Genomic DNA, 14,520 nt, shown 5'->3' with positions numbered 1-14,520 from the left:
AGCAAAACCAGGACAGTTACCATCATATCCTGGGGGTACTGACACAGGCCAGAGAAGCTCTGTGCTGAGGAACCCGTGGGAAACAGGTAAGAGGAACAAGAACTTGCAGGAGGGCCATCCTTTCCACTGAGAAATAGCAGCTCCTCAGTAAGTATGGTTCTATATTAGTAAGAGTGGAAAGAACATTTTTCCACTCAGCTTCTTGAAGCAGACTCGCAGACACAGAGTACTGAGGCTACTAGTGAGCAGAGGGTAGCAACATCGGGGTAGGGGGAGTACGAGGTACACACCATCAGGTAAAAACGAGCTTCAAGGATACACTGTACAACACGGGAATACAGCCAATATTTTATAATAACTATAAATGGAGTATAACTTTGAAACACTGGATCACTATACCATACACCTGTGACATATAATATTGTACAGCAACTACACTTTAATAAAACAAAAACACAGGTTGTTTTTTTTTTTTTTAAAACAAAAACCAAACTATTGTTAGCTGTAACATGGTAAGTTTCCCAGTCTTTAAAAGTGGAGTCAAGGAACCTCCATGGTGGTCCAGTTGCTAAGACTCCACACTCTTGCTGCAGGGGGCCCGGGGCTCGATCCCTGGGGTCAGGGAACTAGACCCCACATGCTGCAACTAAAGAGCCTGTGTGCCCGTCTCAGACCCAGGGCAGCCAAACAAGTATTAAAAAAGTGGAGTCAAATATCAGCTTTGGGTGGCCCAGAACCCCTGTGGGAGGGGCGGTGCCCTTACCGGCGCGTGGGAGGTGAGCCTCCGGTGGAACCGGGAGACCCTGCCGAACACTTCCTGGCAGTAGCGGTGCAGCTCCTCCAGCTCGTCCTCAATCAGCACGGCGTCCAGGGGCTCGCTCTTCTGAATGAGCTGCTCCCCAAAAACGATGAGCTGATCAATCTTGTTGGTATTTAACGTAATCTCCTGCTGGAAACCCTATTTAGAGGATGAAGAAGAAAGGATTTCAAACTCTAGCTTCATCAATTTTGAACTAAGTGACTATAATGAGTTAAGAATTTAAAATGATCATACACATTTTTTTCTTTCCCCTTTTGGGCACGGACTTTTCCAATTAAAATAATTCTAAGGGTCTGGCACAAACGGACATTTACTGCTTTTGGGTGTGAGAAGTGTCTGTTCCTGGTCCTACTGTTTCTTTTTTATTAACTTATTTATTTCTTTTTTTATTGGAGTATAGTCGCTTTACAAGGTTGTGTTAGTTTCCACTGCACAGCAAAGTGTATCGGTTATGTGCATACACATATCCCCTCTTTTTTGGGTTTCCTTCCCGTTTAGGTCACCAGGGGCACTGGGTCGAGTTCCCTGCGCTAGACAGTAGGATCTCACTAGTTACCTATTTTAGACATAGTATCAACAGTGTATGTATGTCAATCCCAGCCTCCCAGTCCATCCCACGCTCCTGAGGGAGAGTTTCGTCCTGCCTCAGCCCACAGGTGTACTCAGGCTTGAGTGCTGGAGAAACAGCATCTTATGAATGAAGTTCTCTTTGGCACCTCAGGAGTGTTCTCCCCTTGGACGATTATAAATGACAAAGAGAACGAAGGGCCTCATTCCAATGACCCCTGGACTGTAAGGAACGGTATGCCTGCTCGTGATAACCTGGCAGGACGCAGGTGGATGCGGTCTGGCTGCTCCGGCAGCTCTGGAATCTGCTCTCAGGGTGTCAGGTGGAGTCTGTACTTGGCCAGCTCTCCACAGGGTGCGCTCTGTGGGGAGGAGCCAGGGAGGCAGGCCTTACGTTCAGCTGGCGCATCTTGTCGTCAGCATCGCTCTCTGAGAAGTGCTCCACGTTGGTCAGCTGTAGGTCCATCTCCGTGAGCCACACCAGGATGCTCTCCCTGGTCCCCTCAAATTCCTCCCTTTGGTTGGTGAAATGCTACAAAAAGGGGGAGAAGGTCACATTTGTGTTGATGGCAGAACAGGAGTTCAGGCAGACAGCAAGGTCACTTTCAGACAGGGGAAGGGGAGCCTGGGGTACCCCCAGAGGCCCACTCAGCATGCAGGGGGACTGCTGTGGGGTCAGGAGCGTGGGGTCTGGTCCTGGCTGTTATACCAACAAGCCCCCTAACTTCTCTGAGTCTCAGTGTCTGCTGGTAAATGAGGTGAGGTGTGGGAATGTTGACCATGATCTCTAGGGTTCTTTCAGCAATGGAAATTCTACAATTCTCTAGTCTAGGTCAGTGATTTTCCTAGTCTGTCCTTTGAGGAAACCCCTTAAGAGTCCAGCCCAGGCATTTGCCTGTTTCTACCTGTTAGCTTTCTATGGGAACTTTTTTCAAGATGGAAAAGTACCCATCTCGGGGTTGAACCTGGACTAGTGCCCGATCTGCCTTCACTGATACAATTCCGAGTGTCTTTCCTCAAAGAAAAAACCCAGATTTATCACCTCCAATTCAGGAGGCCTCTCGGGTTACCACCTCATAGACAGGCAGCTGATTCTCAGACAAACACTGTGCCAAGTGAAGGCTTTGCTGGTCACAGTCAAATTAGTAGGAGATAAATTAACACAAGGGGGTGTCTGAAAAGCTAGCCAATTTCTTCTCCCTGAGAAGGTTAAAAAAAAAACAAAAAAACACACACCCAGATTTGCCTTTTCTTAGAATGGCTTTAACAGCGCTCAGCCTTGAGAATAGAATCAAGGATTAAAATTACTTCCTTCAGCCACCACCCACACCGGTCCTGTCCGTTTATACCTGGACTCACAAAGCGCTGACATATGATATCTTAGGAGTTACAGAACCCTAAGGTGACTGTTTATACCCCAGAACCAAACCCAACATTTGAGGTTCATCAGTTGCTCTAAAATTGGGAGAACAGTCACTGTCCCCAACCCCCAACACAGAGGGGGCTCTGTCCATCCCCTCACAGTGCGAGAGCCAACAGGACACATGGGCAGACGGCAAAGTGCGCCTCTTCCGAGATTAAGAGGTACCTTCACCAGACCCAGTGACGACAGTGCCCCAGACCCTGGGCAGTGTGGGTGTCACCCTTGGGGGTGACAGAAGCTGAAAAAAGCAATGTATTTGGTAACACAAATCCCATAAACAGGTTCAGACCTATTCTGAAGCAAATGACTTCTTTAAAAAAAAATTTTTTTTTTTGGCAGCTCTCATGGCAGCTTTGGGCTTAGACAAAGGGGAAGGCTCTGCGGGAAGAATGCTAAGACAGCTTAGGCCTCAAGAGACACCTTCTACCCGCTGCTTTTGTTACAAGCCTGACTGATATCAAGTATCAGCTTCCCACACCCCCCAGCATCTACAAGTGACCCGGTGACGTAGAGGGGGTTACTCTGAGTCTCCGCAGGATGGCCGTGACCCGCTTCTGGAGGTTGTCCCATCGCTGGTTGCCCTCATGCACCATCTGCTTCAGTTTGCTGGCCGTGTCGGTGCGGTTCTCGCGGGCCAGCCGCCGGTACTGCTTGTTGATGAGCTCCAGCTGTGTCAGCCTCTCGTGGATCTGCCGCTGGAAGGCCTGCAGCAGGCGGGGACCGTCAGTGCCACAACTCCAGGCCCCAGGCCACCTGCCTCAAGTGTCCATCCCCAAAGGAAAGGCACGGGTTGCTAGCTTCACTCATTCTTTTGATGCTACCAGGGAACAGCCTTTCAAGGTCATGGCCAGGTGGTTAGCATGAATCAGTAATGCCCTGCAAAGTCGCTGGAGCAGCTGATACAGACTGGGCGGCCCTGACTAGGGGTGGGGAAGCCTGCCACTCATAGGAAGACCCTGTAGCCATCCCCGAGCCCTGCGAGTTCCTGGTTCTCAGGACCACTGGCTGGAAGGTGCCGCTGGGGGGCAGGGGGTGGTTGGGTCTTTACCTCAAACCTCTTCAGCTCCTCTTTGGCAACTGTGTACAACACCTCGGAGGAATTCGGACAGGCCGCTGTCCTCTCAGCAGCCTTGAGCCAGTCCTCAAAGCGGGAGTAATCATCTAGAAACTTCTGCCACAGCCTCCACGTCTCCTCAATTCTAATGGAAGGAAAGAACTCAATGCAAGCTGCCTATTCCAATGAGAGCTTTCGTACAGCTTCTTCTCCCACTTCCAGCCCTGGCCCCATGCACTGGCACTAAAAGTCTGGGGATCAGGGGGGTGGTGGGGGTGATTCTGCTACCCCTTCCAGGAAATAACCAGAGACATCACTTCGTGGTCAGGAAACCCTCCTTCTGGGAACACCAGGCCTCTCTGAACTCCAGCTTCACAGTGGTCACCCAACAGGAGACCGGCGTCTTCCACCACACAGATCTGGGACACTTCAGTACAGTGTAACCCGCAGTTACACCCAAGACACAGCAGAGCCAGGGAGAGACATGACCCTGATCATGCTTTCCTTGAATGATTTCTTTAATAAGGACTGGCCACACCTACTGAGCCTTCTCCGCCAGCACTCAGCACGTCCCTCAGTGAAGCTAACAGAACACGGGCACTGTTACATAGGTCAGACGGGAACATGGAGTGGGCGGACCACACTTAAATCACCCAGGGCAGCTCAGCCCTTACTTCATCCGCCGCTCCATGGACATGGCACAGATGTTCCTCCAGCGTCTGTCCAGGCTCCTGGTGGTCTGCTGGATGGAGTCGCACTCGGTCTCGTTGGCGCAGGCATCCGAGTCGTGCAGGAGGACATCACAGATGTTAAACACAGACTCCACCCCTGCGCTGTGCTGCTCAATGTCTCGCTGCAGGTCCTGCAACAACAGGAGAGGAGGAGGCACTGTGAGGGGGAGGTGGCGGTGGAAGGGCTGGCACCGAAGGAGCCCCTCCCTCCAGCCTAGGGGACACAGTCCTGCGTGCATTTCCACCTGGGACTCCGCAATACAGGCCGAGTCACCTTTGTGCAACCCCTGTGCTCCAGCACCCGACAGGAGGCCTAACTGTGGGCAACCAGGGGATGAAGGTATTGAAATAGGTGAAGGAGGCAAAGGAATGGGGGTCCCCTTCCCTGGCAGCCCACCACCCCAGACTTTGGGGTGGCAGTCGATCTACTCCACACCATCCAACCTCAAGGGCCTCCAGTTTAGATTTGGCTTTCGGGAGGTTTTCCTTGGAAAACTGTCTTGAACAGGACCTAACACTTCAGCAACACAAACTCTTAACCTTTTACGGATCACAGGATTCTTAACTCTACCAAGAGTTCTGTGCTATCTTCATACAGTCCACCCCCAAATTGTGCACACAGTGGCACGGTGCCCACAGCCTCCCCACGGGCGCATCCTACGGCTCTATGGGCCCAAGGGGAGAATTTGGGCTACAGACTTTGCCCTCTAACTCATGGGGGTGGGGGCGGGGTCTCTGGGGTCTTGTCCCATGATAGGGAGAGCACTGCTGATTCAGGAAAATGAAGGCTCACCAAGAGAAAGCTCATGGTCGCTGGAAACCTTGTTTAAGAATAAGCATAGCATTTTCAGTTATCACCCAGGGAGTACTGCTTCTGCACACGGGGCAGGGCTGGGCGAGGGCGAGGTGAGCAGCCTGTTTGTCTTGTTATTCTGGACGAGTTAGTCCTCTCCTGTATCCAAACTCCGTGATAAGTGACATGAGGCCACGCCACTCATCTTACTACCCAAACTACACTGTGAAATAGACAAAGTGAAATAAACTGCTGGATTCAACAGAAAGTTCCCTGGATTCAACAAAGTTCATTTTAAGAGGGATTATTTTATAAACAGTGTCTACCATTGTCTACAGAAAGGCAGCCTGAAGTTTCTTCCAGGTCATCTCAGTATTTAAAAATTTTGGAGATTATGACGGATTACTAGATAGGACTAATGTTTTCCTACTCTTCTTCTGATAAATGCACATTTGTCTCATGCTGTGTCTAGGTGGGAACAAAATGCTAATACTCAAATCAAGTTTTAAATCACGCAGTTCTCAACACAGATCCTAACTTATGAACAATGGGTACCTCAAAGTTACATTCAGAAGAAAATATGTTTTTTTTTAGTTTGTCACCATATGTTCTATGAAAAGAGATGCACAGGTGATTTTCTTTAAGCTCTGCGGTCTAGGACAAATGTCTGAGATGCTGTAATGGGGGCAGTCGTCTTGGGGTCAGTGGAAGACTAGCTTTATTAGGTTTAATAGAATTTCAGATTTAAGAATTCTCACCAGTTCACAGAATTGCCACAGGCTTTCTTAAAATTTACAGCTTGATAAGGGATTTTGATAAGTCCCTTTTAACTGTTTTGCCAGATAAGGAATCTTAATGCTGGTGCTAAATGAATAATACTGACAATTACCTTCCAAAAATGGTACCTGCCCCTGACCTTGCTTGGTAGGATTTGACTGAAAAGCACTGAGAAAGTCTAGTCTATGGATAAACATAAATGCCATGTATTTTAATAGCCTCTTTGCAGTTACTCTACATTTTCTACTCAGCTTATACTGAATGAAACAGCTGAAGAAAACTGGGTAATATAAGGGGTGAATGATGGCAAGAAACGGGCTGTCCGATGCTTTATAAAAGACCATGAACATCTTGGCAAAAAAGGAGCCCCAAGTTTTCCAAAATTTCCCAAACTTCTAAAACACCACAAAATGGCCAACTGTAGTGTGAACTAGTCATCTTGTAAAGTATAAAATAAATAGTGGACTCTATTTTAAAACACAAACCAGTGAAGTCCGAGACAAGTGACATTTTGCAAACTGAGATATCCCGCGACTAGCACCTGTGGTGAGGCCCCTGGTTTCAAAAGTGTTCAAATGCAGAGATGAATCTAACCTAAGAAACATCCTAAAGCCACGTGAAAGACTTTTGCCAACAATTCTGGAAACACGGGCGCCTGTTTGCTTTGTGTTTCTGTTCCTGAGCAGGTGGCACAGAGCACTAGAGCTGGAAAAGGGCTAAGGCAGATGGGGGAGGCAGGAAGCTAGGGACGAGAATGCAGCCGGGAAGAGTGAGAATACACGTGGAACCAGAAAAAGATGAAATAAAGAGCAGAAATCAGGGAAACCAGGGTGAGAGGGAAAAAGTCACGGGGTGTGTTATGGGACCCCAGGTAGTGGCTCCAGACTGTCTCCTGGGAGGCACTGGGGGTGTCAAGCAAGTCCAGCAGGGTGGTCTTGGGGAGTGGTTTGGGGGCTTTGCAGAAGGCTGACATGACCCACTGGGGAGGGGACTGCTGGGAATTACAGGGTGCAGGATAATTAACGCCCCCGGCCACCACCAGGCACCTCCACAGAGAACCAAGAAGCCGAAGGAAACTGGAGAGGAATGCTGAAGACATAGTGGAAGTGGTTCATGGTTTAAAAATGTCACAGAGGTGGCCATTGCTTCCTCTGCATTTTGAAGATGATACATATTCTACAGGAATAACAACACAACCCTTACTACCTAAAGCGTTTCTCATAAAGAAGAGAAGCAAAAAGACTTCTGTAAGGTCTGAGCCTTTCTGCACCCGGCTCCCAAGGACATTACAGTGAGGGTCCAGGGACCTCACGGCTCTTAATCACTTTGGGGGCCTGAGGGCTTCTGCAGAAGGTAGGACTAGGTGATCTCAAGCTTGGGTCTTATTTCTGGAAGTAATCAAGCAATTTGTTATATTGAAATTAGTGGCAGCGACACAGGTAAAGTTTTTTTCTAATGGCCCATACTTTTTTGTGTGTGACACATTTTTTGGTTTTGGTGGAGCATTTAAAGTCTAGGTTAAGTTATAATTTTTTTTTTTATTTTAAATAAGAATACTAAAGGTTTCCTCAGGACATCTGTGGTAGGCAGAATATCGGCATTTTAAGAACCAGGTCCTTATCCCCAGAACTGTAGCTATGCTAGGTTACACGGCAAAGAGAATTAAGGGTGCCAATCAACCTTAAAACAGGGAGATTATCCTGGATTCTCTGTGTGCGTCTAATGGAATCTCAAGGGTCCTTAAAAGTAGTAGAGACAATTGGAGGGAGAAAGGCAGAGAGAGAGGCAAAGTTGCTGGCTTTGAAGATGGAGGAGGGAGGCATGGACCAAGAAATGTGGGCAGCGTCTAGGAACTCAAGGCAAACACACGGATCCTCCCCTAGAACTTCCCCTGGTAGCTCAGAAAGTAAAAAACCTGCCTGCAATGCAGGAAACCTGGGTTCGATCCCCAGAGAGTTCCACGGACAGAGGAGCCTGGCGGCAGTTCATGGCGGCCGCAGTCCATGGGGTCACAAAGAGTTGGACACGACTGAGTTAGTGAACACTAACACTCGAACCTCCAGAAAGGAATGCAGCCCTGGCAACACCTTGACCTCAGCCCTGTGCCAGATTTCTGACCTCCAGAACTACAAGACGATACATGTGCATTAACCTTCTCAATCAGTAGTAATCTGTGACAGTGTAATAGAAAATTAATACAATGTCTGACTTCTTTACAGCAATGTGATCCTGAACACTAACTCCATAATTTGCTTTATAACCAAGGGATAAGAATTCCATGATGGTGATTCTAAGTTCTATGAAGAGGAAAACTTCAAATCAGCCAGATTAAAATTATATACCATTTCAGTATACAGGAACAAACATGGCCAAGAGAATGGCAGCTGCTCCAAATTATACACTTTTGGGAATAAATTCCCTGCAATTTAATGATGTTTGTCACACGTCAGATTTATAAAATGTTAACACATTTATATAATCAGCACCTGCCAAATTTAGCCAGTCATTCTTCAAGGGGAAAAATGTCAGCTTTGGTTCTATTTACCCGAAAAAGCTCACCAGTCAGGGTAAATGGTTATATATAAGGCCTGTCTGTGAAGAGACTATTCAAAGAAATCCAACCTAATGGGTAAATCTTGTAATTAAAGCTGATAATATTTAGCAGCTGTGACTATACTGAAAAGGCATGAAAATCTCTGCAGTGTCCATTAACATGGTGGTTATATCAATATTCATTTCTCCACAAAAGAAAGATGGAATATAGATGACCTCAGTGGAAAAGATATACTTAAATTTCTGCGACTAAGTGGAAAAACCAGTATTTTTACTTAGGAGCATTGCTAAATCATACTAGTTTAAAAATCAGAGAATAGGCATTATTCAAACAGTAAAATGTAATAGGATTAAATAAAGATCTAAGTTGAGAGTATTATCAAATAGTTAGCTCTGTTTCAGGGGAGCATGAAATGTTGACCTGAACTCAAGAGAATTTATCATCAAGGGGTGGCCTTCTGGCCTCGATGATAATCTGATGAAAAAGGTTTAGCCCCCCAAGCAGCTGTGATATGTGGGTGAATCACCCCTGCCTGGTGAGTTACAAACAAACACCAAGGCTTTGGAGGAAATAGGAAGAAAATATACAAGTCTGTGAACTTGATGGTGACCATATTGCTTTATATGGTTAAAACCTAATGTGTTCACAGGGCTAAGAAAATCAAGAGAAGGAAAGCTACTAAACTAACATAAACTTAGCTATTTTAAAAATAAAGAGAAGCTTGGGCACTGCATATGAGAGTGAGTTTCTGAACATGAGCCCTTGGAGGGCAGGAGAGTGGATTTGACAAGTCAGTGAGACCAAAGAGTACCCCACCAGGTAAGGGGGCAGGACTCAATGGTGTTCAAACTGTGGGATTTCCAAGGTTGGCTAAGAGGCGACAGAACCGATGGCAGAAATGTACAGAACATCCACAGGAGAGGCTTCCTCCGCTATGGGTCCTCTGTATTCCCCACCCCTCGAGCCTCCCATTTTTTTTGAAACTCTATCAGACCCAAGTATTGTCCCATGAAGACCTTCTTTGGTTGGAAAATTATTTTTCTTTCAAGTCATTGCCAAAACTATGTTACCAAAAGACAAAGATCAAAGTTAAGGAAAATACAAAATTAAAAAACCCTTATTTATCACTACAATTAAGGTCTGCATCTTTCAAAATATTTCACAAGAAGCCACACGAATGGTGGGGTGTGCGTGTAAGAGACAGATGCCTCACACCCCCAGGGACACAGACAGGTGGTCAGCTTTCTCTGGAAGAAACAAACCAATACTATGGATGTGAACCCGCTAAAACACACAGCCAGCGTGAGACAGGTCTGAGTGAGTGGGCCCTGACAAAAACCCATTCCACACTTCCCCACCTGCTGCTCAGCAAGCCTCTTCTGGATCTCTTGATCGTCACAGACATCATAAACCACGGGCTTAGAAAGCTCAGACTCGATCCGAGCCAACCAGGTGCGAAGGTTGCTCATGTTTTTGTCTAACTGCTGAATAAAAGCAAAGGTCTCCTTCAACTTCTTCACCCTAAATATATTTGCAGGGGAAAAAAAAAGAGAGACGGAAAACAAAAGCACAATGTTTAGCGGTGAGAAAAATGCACCCACAAGCGTGTTGGAGAGTAAAATGGAATCATCATTGGCTACTGATTTTACAGCAGGGACAATGCTCATGTCACCAGATACAAGTTTTCACAGAATATGGGACAATTTACAAAACTGCTGTTGCAGTTGATTTTTAAATGGATTAAGAGTTAATCTACCCAGGCACATATAAAATCCTATCGTTCCCAAGGTGGGGTCCCCTGAGACCTAGTACATCTTTCCGGGGCTTCAGAGGAGTCAGGAGATGCCATTTCTTTCTTTCCATCTTAACATCACCACACGTGACTTCTGTCCAGTTTCGGTCTTGGGTATCACCAAGGGCACAGCAGTCAGGGACCTTCCATGACGGGTAAAGATGTTACACACCTGTCTTACTGGGGGTCTCTGGCCCTAGATGCCTCTCATGAGACCCTCTCCTTGAGTCAGCACAGAGCATGTCCTAAACCCCACCACATCCAGCCTGAGGCGCTGGCAGTGTTGCACACAAGGAACCAGCCCGTCATGGGAAAGCTGAGCCAAGAAGGGAGGGGTGGACACGTCGTCAGCAAGCACGGTTCCAGCTCCATTTAACCCAATCAATCCACCTGGCTCGGCATGGAGTAGACTTGAACTAACACGCTTGGCATCAGCATACACAGAGAGCTCATGGGCATGTCAAAGTGCTGTCAAGGGGGAGTGATGCAGGGGCTGAGGGAAAATGATCTCCATATAGATCCCCACAGACAATGTGAAAATCCTCAAGCAGAGCAAGTGAAGGCTTGCTCTGGTAATCTGTGGGCTTTTTTAATCCCAGAGACTTAAGGTAATGGCAACAATGGAAAGTTCCCACTTACTGATACTCACGTTACGAGGCTATCAGAACTGCATCCCACGGTGCTGGAAAGAGAAACTGGGGCACTGACTGTAACTCACAGGAAGTGCCCCGCCCGCCCCAGCCACCAGCATCTCTTCCTTGACTGCCTGTGAACAGCTTCCTGCTGCCCCCTCACCCTCCTACCAGCTTCTGGTTCTGTAGCTGAAGCATACAGCGTCCGATCCTCATTCAAACCCTTCCACGGTCCTCGCCTACCCTGACATATCAGTTTAAAACCTTGACCCTTTCAATTCCTCAAGTGGTCCGTGTCCTGTCTGCCTCCAGCCCTGCCCTCCACAAACCAGCTCCCCTTTCCTTCTCCCGTAGCTTCTACTGCTGTTCTGAGATGAGCTGGGGGCTTCTCGCCCATGTGCTCCCACAGCCCTGGGGGTCTCCGGCATTAAGTGTGTTCACATCCCTCATTCGCTGTGCCCATCCAGACAGAGTCCACAGCAGCCAGGTGGCATGCGGCCCCCTCTGCGTGCACCGCACACCCTCAGACCAACTAGTGGCCAGGAGGTGTTTACAAACATTTCCTGAATGAATAAATATGTATGAGCACCTCTAGTTCATGTGACTATCTAGTAAAACCATAGAGTTACGTATTACCAGAGAGTTGTTTTTTTATTATTATGTTCTTTTTTGCACACTACTGACAAAGTCAACCTTGTGTGTGTGTGTTAGTTGCTCGGTCATGTCTGACTCTTTGTGACTCCACGGACTGTAGCCCGCCAGGCTCCTCTGTCCATGGGATTCTCCAGGCAAGAAGTGGAGAATTGGAGTGGGTAGCCATTCCCCTCTCCAGGGCATCTTCCTGATTCAGGGATTGAATCCTGGTCTCCCACACTGCAGGTAGATTCTTTACCATTTGGGCCACCAGGGAAGCCCAATCAACCTTGGGGAATGATTTCTAGCTTCAGTTCTATTTCCAGTTAGTTTTACAATTTAGGGAAAATCCTTCTACCTCAGGCTCTCACCTCCAGCATGACTCTCAGGTCCCCTCAGCCTCAGGAAGGTGGTAGCATCTGGGCAACATGCAGGCCAGAGCCCTGGAGTGAGCAGACCCCGGTCTGAGCCCCACTGTACCATCTATAAGCTGTGTACCCAGCAAGGGACCTAACCTTCCTGATTCCCAGTTTCCTTGTTAACCAGCAAATTATCGACCTTGTAGGGGTTTCTGAGACAAACAGGGGGATGCATGTAAACCTCTGGCATAAAGCAAGCACTCACTATGCTCACTCAGCTCTTATGACTGATGACTGGGATCACACACTGCTACAATAAGGCCTCATTTATATGACACCAGCCCTCACACGGTCCTTTTATAAATATTTTATCCTCGTAGTGCCATGAGGAGCGCAAGCTTGGAAGGAGTCCAAGGAGCCTGGTGATGAAGAGCACACACTTTGTGTTAAGGGTCTGGGTATGAGCCCTGGCTCTGTTTAATCTCATGTGTAAAACGGTGTGAACAGTGGAACCTTCCTCCATGGGGTGGCTGAGAGGACAGAATGAGATATAAATACATGAAAGGCACAGTGCCTGACAGAGATAAATGCCCAGAAATTGTGGTTGTGATCATCTGAAGAAGGTAGATTTTCCAAATTACATTCTTACTGCAAATACCACAAGAAATTTCCTTTAAAGCCATAAGATGATTTATTAAAAAGGAAGCAATGGAATCTGGGGCCAGGCCTGGATCTAGGCCAGGCCAGCTGTAACCTAGATCCTTCCTTTATTCCCCTGACTTTAGAGTTAGATCCTCCTCACCCCAATGTCTTATCACCCTGACTGCCTGAGGAACAGAAAGAACACTCCAGACAATGCCAGAGCAGTTGGGAACCCCAGGCCCCATGGGACAAAGTCTCCCATGTAGTTTGCAAGGGGCTAGAGAAGCGCGGCCCTGAGAGCTCCCTGTATGTGGGGAGAGGTGCTCAGGCCAGCACCTCTGCACAGCACCCTGCTTCCCCATCCGTCCCCTTCTCTTCTCCCAGAATGGCAGTCCGCACTGCTTCACCCAGCACCTGACCCCATTCCATCATAAGGATCTCAGTTTCTTTATTTTGAAAGAAAAGGGTTAGAATACAACTTTTTAAATGAAGAAAGCTAACAAGTAACGAAATAACCTAGGAGCAAAAAGAGCAAGATGCAGTGATCCTGAATTCTGTTAAGGGTGAGGTGTGCAACAAGTAGAGGGGGGAATATGGCAAGGTGGATGCAAAATTAGCTTGGCACCCCCAGGACTGTGGTACTCCAGGCCAGTGGTGCCCAAAATATGGGGCTCAGGCCCATTGGTGTCCAAACTAGTTAGGTGTGGGAATAAAATACTAGACTTTCTCTGTTATCCCATTCTTACAATGGGCATGCTTTATAGTTCACAAACTATATTACTAAAATGGAACATCTACAGAAATGCCGACATCTACATGTGTCAGGCTTGTTGTGCTTTATATATAGTAGTTAACTCATTTAATCCTTACAACAGTGCTGTGAAATCAGTATAGAATCATGCCCATTTGACAGATGAGGTAACCGAGGCAATGAGGTTAAAGAATTTGCCATGGTAACATACTCATTCAATGGCAGAGGAAGGATGTCAACCTGGGCAATCTGGCCAGAACTGCTGTTCCTAAGCGCTTTTTTTGTGATGGCTCGTATAAACCTACACATGATAATGTGCACATGCGCGGGGGTACAGGATAGTTTTCATCGCTGTCAGGGAATATGACCAGGCTTCGGGACACAATGGGGGGTAGGAACCCACCTACTAAATGCTGCATTTTGAGTGCCCACTTTGCCCCTTCATGATTTCCTTTCAATAAACTTTAACCACTGACTTTGTCTGGGGTCCTGTGAAGATCCTGAGGATTCCAAGATAACTTATTCCCAGGGGTCATGATCTAATTTGACATTATAATACAATATAGGAGCTGCTCAATAAATATCTTCTGAATGAGCAAGTGACATTCACACATCCCTTCAAACTTGTGTTTTTCATAAAAGAGATGGTCATAATACATTTTAAAGGAAAGAGGTAAAGATCAGAGCACCTTCAAGCCATCCAGACACAGACAATTTGCTGGTATTCTACGAGTCACACACGCTCCTAGACCTTGGTTCTATATTAGACATGCTAAGAACTCCAAGCTTATACATCACATGCTTGCTTGGGGCAAAAAAAAAAAAAAAAAAAGAGGAAGGGAGAGGGTGGGAGGGAAAGGAAAAGAAGCTACAAAACATCCTATCAGTCAGGACTTAACCTGCTTCTATGTCCCAACCTCTGACCAAATGTCCCCAAATGCGAAATATCCCCAAATGCCCAGTGGTATAAATGAATGTTGTTCCTCGTACTA

The 14,520-nt window shown here is 47.1% G+C and overlaps 2 protein-coding genes across 12 annotated transcripts in view; one reads left to right on the top strand and one right to left on the bottom strand.

Annotated features, from left to right (window-relative positions):
* ESR2 (estrogen receptor 2) overlaps positions 1-3,301 on the top strand; it is an 88,310-nt gene extending 85,009 nt beyond the window's left edge. Inside the window, exon 10 of the mRNA XM_027554292.1 lies at positions 3,150-3,301. The gene's annotated coding sequence lies outside the window, so the exon portion shown is untranslated. The remainder of the gene's footprint in view (positions 1-3,149) is intronic.
* The window catches only part of SYNE2 (spectrin repeat containing nuclear envelope protein 2), a 324,652-nt gene that overhangs the window by 13,229 nt on the left and 296,903 nt on the right, over positions 1-14,520 (bottom strand). For all 11 annotated transcript variants that reach the window (XM_027554279.1, XM_027554281.1, XM_027554283.1 and 8 more), the window contains 6 exons: positions 10,078-10,240; positions 4,539-4,726; positions 3,859-4,009; positions 3,332-3,514; positions 1,782-1,919; positions 764-958 (listed from right to left, as the gene is read on the bottom strand). In XM_027554279.1, the coding sequence (XP_027410080.1) occupies positions 764-958; positions 1,782-1,919; positions 3,332-3,514; positions 3,859-4,009; positions 4,539-4,726; positions 10,078-10,240 (1,018 nt within the window). The remainder of the gene's footprint in view (positions 1-763; positions 959-1,781; positions 1,920-3,331; positions 3,515-3,858; positions 4,010-4,538; positions 4,727-10,077; positions 10,241-14,520) is intronic.

This window comes from Bos indicus x Bos taurus, chromosome 10 (assembly GCF_003369695.1).
Source record: "Bos indicus x Bos taurus breed Angus x Brahman F1 hybrid chromosome 10, Bos_hybrid_MaternalHap_v2.0, whole genome shotgun sequence".
Lineage (NCBI taxonomy): Eukaryota > Metazoa > Chordata > Mammalia > Artiodactyla > Bovidae > Bos > Bos indicus x Bos taurus.
This window is presented reverse-complemented; position numbering and strand designations above follow the sequence as displayed.